Here is a 9,709-nt window from a genome sequence, read left to right as displayed (position 1 = left end):
GGAGGAGGAGGAGGAGAACAAGGAGGAGGAGGAGGAGAGCAACAACAACAACAAGAAGAACAAGAAGAAGAACAAGAACAAGAATGTCTTAGTAAGTTTGTGACAACTGAATCAAATAGAAGATATTTTCTGTGGGATCAGGTAACTGTAATTTATTTTTAAAATGTATAGTATATTGTAAAATCTAAACATTGACAACTGAAATTTAAAAAAAAATCCAATTCTGAGTATTTAAACCAACAAGTTTTCTTAACATAGATCTGCCCAAAGACTATTTTATCAAGATGATTTCCTGTATTTTCTTGTGTCTTTATTACACTCTTGATTACTTAAGAGAAAATATGGAATCTTAAGAGCATTTGTAAGCTGCTGCTGCTGCTGAGGTATTCTGTATGCATGATTAGTTGGTTGTTCTGTGAACACGGCTGGTTGGTTGCTCTGTGTGAATGGCTGGTTGGTTGGTTGGGCTCTTGAGAGAATACATCACACTCAATGATTTCCAGAATGGCCTAGAACTCATGACAATTCTACCTCAGCCTTCAGAGTGCTGGGTCTACAGGTATGAGCCAGAGTGGAGAGTTAGTAAGTATGTATTTGTTTTAGAGTCTTTTGGGTGATTATTTTAGAGCTGGATAAATAAATGACTATTATTTTCCCATGATGCTTGGTATTTATTTTTAATGAAAATGTTCTAAAGATCATATAAAATTTATAAAAGCCTGAAGGTCCTATTGTGAGGCTGTCAGTCATGACTGTTATCTTAAAACGATATGTGCAATAAAAATAACTAAACCATGTCAATTGCTAAACTCTCATCAAAATTTAAAATATGATTATGTCTTTTTTTTTTTTCAGCCAGTTTTGATTCTTCTCTGAAACATTTAGAATCAGATTCACTGGTGGGATGGGCTTGGGAGGACCTCTGACACAACTTTCTGGAAACAGTAAGCTGTGCAGTTTGGTTTGTCTTTGACTATCTTTGACAAAAATTAATATAACCTGAAGGGTAGATGATGTTTCCAAAAGTCCCCATTCGTTTTGCTCTGGTGGACTTCGTTTTACATTTTCTACCAACCCTCCACCTGTTATGTGTCATCATTCTACACAAGTCCCTTCCTCTCTTAAGAGGATTATCCAACACAATTTTTAGTAACCTGCAGGACAGCCAGGATGAACTTAACCTTGAATTCCAGGGAAGATGCTTCTCCTCTCAAGTCTCCTAGTGCTCCCCTGTGACTGAAGTAGGCGTGACCTGATTCTCCACCACCAGTCACTTCTCCTTTGATGTGGTTCAGCTGAGTAACTAGGATGTCCACCCCAGCAGAGACAGATAATCAAATTCTAAATATAATGATTAACAATGTTTTCAGAAGAAAATCTTTACCAAAGTGAAGAGGAGGAGGAAGAGGAGGAAGAGGAGGAGGAAGAAGAGGAGGAAGAGGTGAAGCTTTTTAGGATCAGAATGGAAGCTGTTGTTTCAATACAAACAAACAAACAAACAATAAATAAATAAATAACCAGAAGGTAAGGAAGGAGGTGTTTATATACAAGACTGCCTCATCATGACTGTGATGGAAAATTCTGTCATAGCTAGAATCCTGCAGTGAGGCCACCCAAACTTCACACAGAAGTACTTCCACAAACATATTTCTACACCTGTCAATAGTCTGCAATGAAGTCACTTGTTACTACTCACTGTAGCTAAGGGCAATTGTGTTTCCAAGTACCTCCTGTGGTTCTCCTGCTGTTTGTCTTTAAACATTCCCCTCATCACAACCACTTTGAACACAAACCCCACCTATAATAGAGTATACAGTTCTACTGTGGCTGAAATTCCCTAATAAATTTCACAATCCAGAGAGGGAGAAAGGGAAGAGACAGACAAAGGAAGAGAGACAGAGACAAAGAGTGACTGGGAGACACAGAGAGACAGACAGAGAGACAGAGAGACAGAGACAGAGAGAGGGAGAGACAGAGAGACTTGATTGGCAATAAGTATTCATTCAGTGAAGATACTGCTGATGGTAGTGGTGGTGCCTGGGAATCCAGGCTGTGTGTGTGGGGTGTTATTACATACCTAGCAATACAGGGTTGGTATGGGGAGTAGAGAATGAGACCTAGAAGGGTGAGGGGCATGAAGGCCTGTGCCTTTGGGGTGTGAGGGTTAGTGTTGCCAACTTGGCAGGTCTAGAATCACCTGGACGGCAAGCCTCCAGGCACATTTGTGAGGGAATTGTAACAATTACATTAAATTACATGGGAGACCCACACTAAAACTGGACAGCACCACCCTCCGAACTTGGGCCCTAGGGTACATGAGGAGGAGAAAATGAGACATGCAGTAGGACCCATCAATCTCTGCTTCCCACCTGAAGCTGCAATGTGATCAGTGACTTCAATCTTTCCCCCAGAGAGAACTGTACCTTTGACCTGTGCATTAAACTGAACCCTTTCTTGTCTAAGTTGCTTTTGTTAAGAAATTTTATCTCACCAGCAAAAATATGAAGGAATGCTAGCTGCCTGTATGTGTGGGCAGGATGGAGGAATATGGGTGGAGTATGTGGGAGTGTCAGGATATTGAGGAGAAAATGCATATATATGCAGGGTTGTTGGCACATTTCACTAATAATCAATCTAATAAGACTCAAATATAAATTGGGGAAGAAATGTATTTATTCTGGCTTCAGTAACAGTCAACAAGGGAAGGCCTGATTGCAATGTCCCCAATGGTTACCTTCTTATCAACTTTTTAATGGGCACCATGGTATCCTGTAGCTTTTGAAGTCACCAAGGAAATCACACAATTCATGTTCTTGAGTAAAAGCCTGAATTACAGATGTCAGAACTAAGAGCTCTGTCTAGATCACATGACTCAGGTCCTAGGCAATAAGAACTTTCGTAAATGATATAAAGGGACTCCGCCCCAGAGAAGTCTGAGAGGAGAGGCTTCAGAAAGTCACCACAATTGATCTCATCCTTTTGTAGGGGAGAGGGTAGAGCACTTCCACTCAGATGAAAGACCAAGCCCGACCCCTATACACATGCCAGAGCGTTCTCAGTGTCAGATCAAAGCAGACAAAGCAACCAACACAAGCTTAGCAGCACATCAGCACAGCCACAGGACTGATGGAGACAGCACTTTCACCAAAACAGCCCAGGGAAAAGAGGAAACAGCTCTGTGCTTGAGGGCAGAAGGAAAAGAATGGAGCCACCAACCATCTGGTGACAAACGGAAGAGAAGAAATCTGTGTTACAGAGACAAGCTGTCACCCACCAGACCTCAAGTCGGCCCCAATAAATGAGGGAGGTTGGAGATTATGCAAAGGTTTTGAGCTTTCAATAAAATTGCTTGGCAGGTATAAAATATTAATTCAATCTGTCCAAATAGAAAATGATTAATCAAAAGGGAGGGGAAGCTAATGAAGAGGAATAGAAGGTTCTCTGGGATGCAAGAGTCTTTAGGGTCCTCATGACTCGGAAGGAGATTGGCGGAAGCCCTGTCAAAAACCATTAGAATAAGACAGAGCCATGACTTCTAAATTTAAAGTAAACTGGATATTTTCCCCCCTCGCAATCACCACTAGGATGTAAGTGATTGCCTCCCCAGGACAGACAATGGCACACTTTAAGAGCCACAATGTATGCTGATTATACAGGGCACTGATGTGCTCCCAAATTACAAACCCACTCTTCCCCCTCCACTCTCAATGGCCTATTACCTATACAGTTGCCATTCTCTTGAAAGGGTTGAAGCCCGCCTAGAGCAAGCAAGCTGTTTTAATTGAGAGGCACCTCTCCTCCTTAGGGCAACTAAGAGAACTAAGTGAACAACCAACCGCTTTCCCGATTCCCAGGGATCCACTCACCATGCTGTGTGAAGAGGTCACTGTGAACAATCTCAATCAGGCAGTGGAGCTTTGGGACAGTCAGCAAGCCCGCGGGAACATTCAGGATGAAGTCTGTGAACATCTTGCTATGAGGAGAAAGGCAAATGACACACGGTTCAGAAGTACAGCCAGCCTGAGAAGCCCATGCTGTCCCAAGATGGTGCACAACCACCAGGGTAGGAAATGGCCCTGAAAGGTCAAAACCAGCATTGATAGAGGCCTTGATACAATCCAGGCCCAAAGACCACCCTGGGAATGTGTTTTAAAACATTGGTTTGTACTTGACAATAGATTGAGTGGGTAAAATTTAAATTACATATAATGATAAGTGTTGGTAAGAATGTGAAGTTATTAGATCTTTCAAGCTATGTAGGTTGGAAAGGAAAGGGTCCTGGTCACTTCAGAATTTCCTAAAAATGTAACAGCATGTTACAATGTGTTTTATATTATATAATGTATAATATGTACACATATATAAAATTTGTACAAGACTTAAAGTAGTATTTTTTATAGTACTCAAAAAATGAGGACCTGCTCAAATATCCTAGCATATTCTATAATGGTAAAAACTGGACACACTCAACTAGGGCATGTTCTCTGTAAACAAAAAGACCACGTTCACCTTGAACCTGTGGTACTCATCAGCTGAGTTAACAAGGACAAGCAAAATTAGGCTAACATCAAACCAGTGCTCTAGCATCACAGAATCTGACTGGTGCATGCACAACACTTTGTACTGGAAGAACACCTACCAGATGTCTGCTGTTGTAATTGAAATACAAGATGGGCCAGCATGGGATGGGACAGAATCAGAGTCACTCCTAATTATCATTTGGAAGACACAGTGTCAGGAAAACAAGATATCTTAAGTTCAGAAGCAGGTCATAAGAAATAACGCTGGCCTGAAGGGGGTGGGGGGAGGGGATGTGTGTGAGTGAGGGTGTGACACAGTGTTTGTCTGAGGGTGTATGTGAGGGTGTGTGTGTGTGTGTGTGTGTGTGTGTGTGTGTGTGTGTGTGTGTAAGTGTATGTGTGTATGTAAGAGGGCTGAGTTTGGAACCCTAGGATTCACTTCAGTGCTAGTGCCCTTGCCCACAATGCAGAGGGTGGATACTCACCTGCCATCCCAACCCTGGAAAGAGAAAAAAATAAAAAACGGGGTGGGGGTAGAGAATTCAAAGTAAGCTTGCTAGCAGGACTAGCCTTGTTGGTCAACTCTGGATTTGACTGAGAGTCCCTGCCTCAATGAAACGAGATGAGAAATCAACAGAGAGGAAAATTCACATTAGTATTGGGCTTCCATACACATACACACACACACATAATGACACCACATATAAACACATGGAAAGGAGACAAAACATAAATTGACTTTCTAAATATGAAGTGTGTGTGTCTGTGTCTCTCTCTATGTGTGTGTGTGAGTGTGTGTCTCTGTGTGTGTGTGTGATTATAAGGTCATTTGTAAAACTGGTATAGAAGGTATTAAAGAAGCTCATATAGGCACAGAGCAGAGAGTGAAGACACATGGCCCCAGGGGAAATAGGTCTTCCTCAGAGCTCCAAGCTCATGGTACAACTGCCAATTACAAACAGGAATGGTGTCCCTCCATGGGCTATCAAGGACAAGACTAGTCATGGCTCTGGCTCATACAAGACAAGCGTCTCCATATCCTCTCACTATCTTCAGCCCTGTACTTCTCAAATATCCACTTGGATCCCTTGAAGGATCATGAAAACCAAAAACTAGGCTGCCATGTCTCATTAAGAAGATTCAGGAAGAGCTCAGAGTTTGGCATCTAACAAGTACAAGGGTCATGTGTGGGGCTGGTCCAGGGACCACCCTTTAAAACCATACTCCAAGAAAATGAGTTTGCAGAAACAAAGCTGGGGAGACCAACATCCTGGGTCACATAGGTTTCTCTTTGATCATTTGGAGGCTGCTAAGCTAGAACCCTAATGTCAATGCCTTGGAAGAAGAAAATAAGTATGTCCCTGTTGGACACTAAATCTCTGGCAAATCAGAGAGACTGCTGTCCAGGAGCCCCTTGCCCTTCAATTTCAAGACATTAATGGCTTAGGGTGGATATAAAGAGAAGGAAAAATGACCCCTCAGGGACAAATGTCCTCTTAGATATTTGGAGGATCTGGTTAGTACAAATGGTGCTATTTCCTACACATAGTTCATTGTGTCAAACAAAAAGCAGGTGTACTGGGCTGCTGGGCTCACACATGGTATCAAAGGCTAAACACATCATCAAAGCACTTGTCAGAAAGCCATAGGATCTGTGCATTACACAGAAAAGAGCACTAGAAAGGGACACAAACGGAGAAGGGAAGACTAATACTTCACTCTGCATGCTCAATGACCACACCCTCAGAGGGTTCATCATTGTCGTCATCATTGTTGTGGTCATCCTCATCGTCATCATCATAGATGGCAACATCTGACCATGATGCCTGTGGTTCAGAGCCCTTCACTTAGAAGAGCTCAGAGAGAGAAACTGCCCTGTCCCCTAATACCATGGGGACTACCAGGAGAGAAAAGGTCCCATATAAGTTTTTTAGGTAGTGAAAATTCAAACTAAGCCAGCCACCACACACTGAAACACAAACACTAAAGTATATAAGATGAGAAATTTGGCTGTGTTTGTTAATGTTAACTGTCAATCTGACAAGAGTCAGAATCATCTGGGAGACAGGTCTCTGAACATGCCTATAAAGGGTTGTCCTGATGACATTAATTGACGTGGGAAGACTGGTCTTAACTGTGGGTGAAACAACTCCCTGGGCAGAGCTCCCAGACTGCATCACGCGGAGTTAGCATGTATTCCTTGCCATCTGTGTTTTGACTGTGGATGCAACATGACCTTTAGCTTCTGGTACCTTGACTTCCCCACCATGAAGGGCTGTATCTTGAACCATGACCCATAATAAACTTTCTTTCTTGTGCTGTCTTTGTTAGGGTACTTTATCACAGACAAAGAAACTGAGATAATACTGGGTCATAGTCCCATTGTACTGTAAACCATGTTCCAACAACAACAACATAGTGGCTGTTGACAGGTAAAGCCTTCTCTATAGAAAGACAGAATCCCACAGCCCTGATTCCACATAATGCAGGGCATTGACCTCTACAGGTCTGAGGCAGCCTAGAGCATCCTCCAAACTCAATGATCTAACAACAAGCTGCACAGCAATTGTTTGTTTCCAGGAAGCTTACCTGAGCTCCTTGGGATCAAACACCAACTTCACATCATTGACAATCGTCGGCAAGTACTTCAGTGCTGCCCCCTGCAAACCAAGAAAGAGGGTTGTTGAGTGGAATTCAGGTAGGCAAATATTAACATATTCTTGTAATTCTGATAATGGTCTGCAGAAAACCCAAGATGAGTAAGTCAGCTTCCTGATGAGGCTTAACCACAATGACAAATAACCAAAACAAAATCCCATTCCATTCCCCTAAAATGGGCATTTCTTTTGTGTCCATGTGCTAAAAAAAAAAAAAGTATTGCAGAAAAGATTGTAAGAGTAACAGAACAGGGAGTTTTCTAGAACAGTACCCATGTAGTCTCAACACCATGGCTACCTGAACAAAGACAATACCAATAAGCATTCTAAAGTTGATGGGGTAGCTCATGGGGCCTCAACCCTAGACAAAGAACACGAGCAACTACGGAGTGAAAGTGAAGAATTGGTCTTCCTTAGGGAAGAGCATACCAATTGGTTATCCAAGACCAAATTATGCCCTTTAAACATACATGCAAGTAACATGACAAGGCCAAAGGGGAGGAAAAGTAACATTAATGGACGCCAATAACTTTTTACATAACTTATAAAACTAAGTGCCCACACTGTGAGCTGAACAGAAATGTTTGTCTCGAACTGAAACAAAATGAATACCAGTCCTCTACAGAAATACTTTTTGACCAAATTCTCTGAGGGTTTCCACAGAAGCAGTTCTGTTATACTACAAAGACGTCTTTCTGCTGTCTGTGTCCTTAAGTGAAAGACATTTTGATCTTAGTCAGACATCTCTGGCCTTCACCTCTATATCTTCCAGCTTCTATAAGCAGTACTTCCATGTGTGTCCTCTTACCTGAATACTGAGAGTTGAAGAAGTCTGGTCACTGTAAAAGTTTTGGGTACACATAGGCCCAAAACTTGATTCAAAATCAAACATACATTATGCCTGGAAACAGTAGGTGTTTCCAGCAGTGTCTGCCCATGTTACAACTCAGGACTTCACTACAACCCTGGCTCTGCACACACACCATGCCAACTGTGCATTGACTATGTCATCACAGCATACATTGGTAAAGAGCCCTGCACAAGGAAAATAGTCAGTTCAGATCACAAACAATTACATGTTAAGGAATCACCACAGTATTTTTGCTGTAATAACATTTCCTGCCTTTACAGAAAGGCACTGGCTTAATTTACAGGAAGAAAAGACTTGTGATATTTTCCTGCCACCACTCCTCAGCAAGCATCTCATTAGCGTATCTTTTGGCTGTATTGAGTTACACAAACAAGTACATACCTATCATTAATATGCATGTTTGCTTTCCTCTTTGATGAGTGGGAAAATTCGACATATGCCTGTTAATTGTTTTCAAATGAATTTCAAATGATATATCCTCAGTACCTGATTCATTTGGATACCTGTTTCAACTTCCTGGATACCTGGGGTCACTTCAAAATTCCTCAGGAGAAAGGGGGCTGCTAGCACAAAGAGGTGAGGAAGCCCTGTCCTAGAAGGCCCAGAACCTCACAGCACAAGTGCAGGGTCAGGGTCTATTACCTGCCACTCACCATGGAAGACCTGCCCACTCAAGTATTTTATGTAAAATTTTAAATTAGCATACACATTCTTAAACTTCAGTACAGGATTTTTATTAATTATCCTTCCCATTTCTCTTCCATTCCCTGACTGACCCCCCACTCTGCTTGCCCCACAACCTCCTTCCTCTCTTCCTGCCTCCTGTGCCCAATCTCCTCGCTCCCCTCTTCTCCTCTAGTGATCTCCTCTGTGGTTCACAGCATATGTCTACACTCACTCCTATATACATACATACATACATACATACATATACATACATACATACATACATACATATATACATACTACATGTGTACACATGTATATGCATGTGTGTATATATAAATTGTAAGCTGGTATCCTCATAGAGAAACAACATGCAATATTTGTCTTTTTGGTTCTGGATCCCCTCACTTAATATATTTTTCAGATCCATCCATTTCCCTACAACATTCATAATTTTATTTTTCTCTGTTACTGAATAAAATCCGACTGGATACATAAACCACAATTTCATTATCCAGTCATCTGCTGAATTCCTTGTTTTGTGAGAAATTAAACCAACAAAACACTGCCAATCAACAAAACTGCCAGTCAACAAATGGGCTAACAAAATGAAAGGATGGTTTTCAAAAGAAGAAATATGAATGCCCAATACGTGTTTTTAAAAGGGTTCAACATTCACAGAAATGAAAATTAAGACTACTTGGAGTTTCCTCTTCCCCAGTCAGAATGGTTGTCACTGAGAATAGAGACAATAGCAATTCTGGTGAGGATGCAGGGGACAGGAACCTTTTTCACTATGGAGAGGAGTGTAAAATAGCACAGCCATTATGGAAAGTGTATGAAGTTTTCAACAAAAGTCCAAAGCAGAAGTGGGCCAGAATAATGACTTAGTGGAATAATGGCACTTGTCATCAAGCTTGATGACCTGAGTCCAACCCCTAGGAAAACACATAGGGTACTTTACAACATGGTAGGAATCAGTGTGACACTCCGGA

At 41.7% G+C, this 9,709-nt stretch overlaps 1 protein-coding gene across 2 annotated transcripts in view; it reads right to left on the bottom strand.

Moving 5' to 3' along the window:
* Positions 1 to 9,709, bottom strand: part of Dock1 (dedicator of cytokinesis 1) — a 506,850-nt gene that overhangs the window by 311,191 nt on the left and 185,950 nt on the right. For both annotated transcript variants that reach the window (XM_031388636.1, XM_031388635.1), the window contains exons 24-25: positions 7,110 to 7,180; positions 3,867 to 3,973 (exon numbers count right to left, since the gene is read on the bottom strand). In XM_031388636.1, coding sequence (XP_031244496.1) covers positions 3,867 to 3,973; positions 7,110 to 7,180 — 178 coding nt within the window. The remainder of the gene's footprint in view (positions 1 to 3,866; positions 3,974 to 7,109; positions 7,181 to 9,709) is intronic.

This window comes from Mastomys coucha, unplaced genomic scaffold (genome assembly GCF_008632895.1).
Source record: "Mastomys coucha isolate ucsf_1 unplaced genomic scaffold, UCSF_Mcou_1 pScaffold21, whole genome shotgun sequence".
Classification (NCBI taxonomy): Eukaryota; Metazoa; Chordata; class Mammalia; order Rodentia; family Muridae; genus Mastomys; species Mastomys coucha.
The sequence above is the reverse complement of the archived record's forward strand: the minus strand, read 5'-3'. Positions and strand labels throughout refer to the sequence as shown.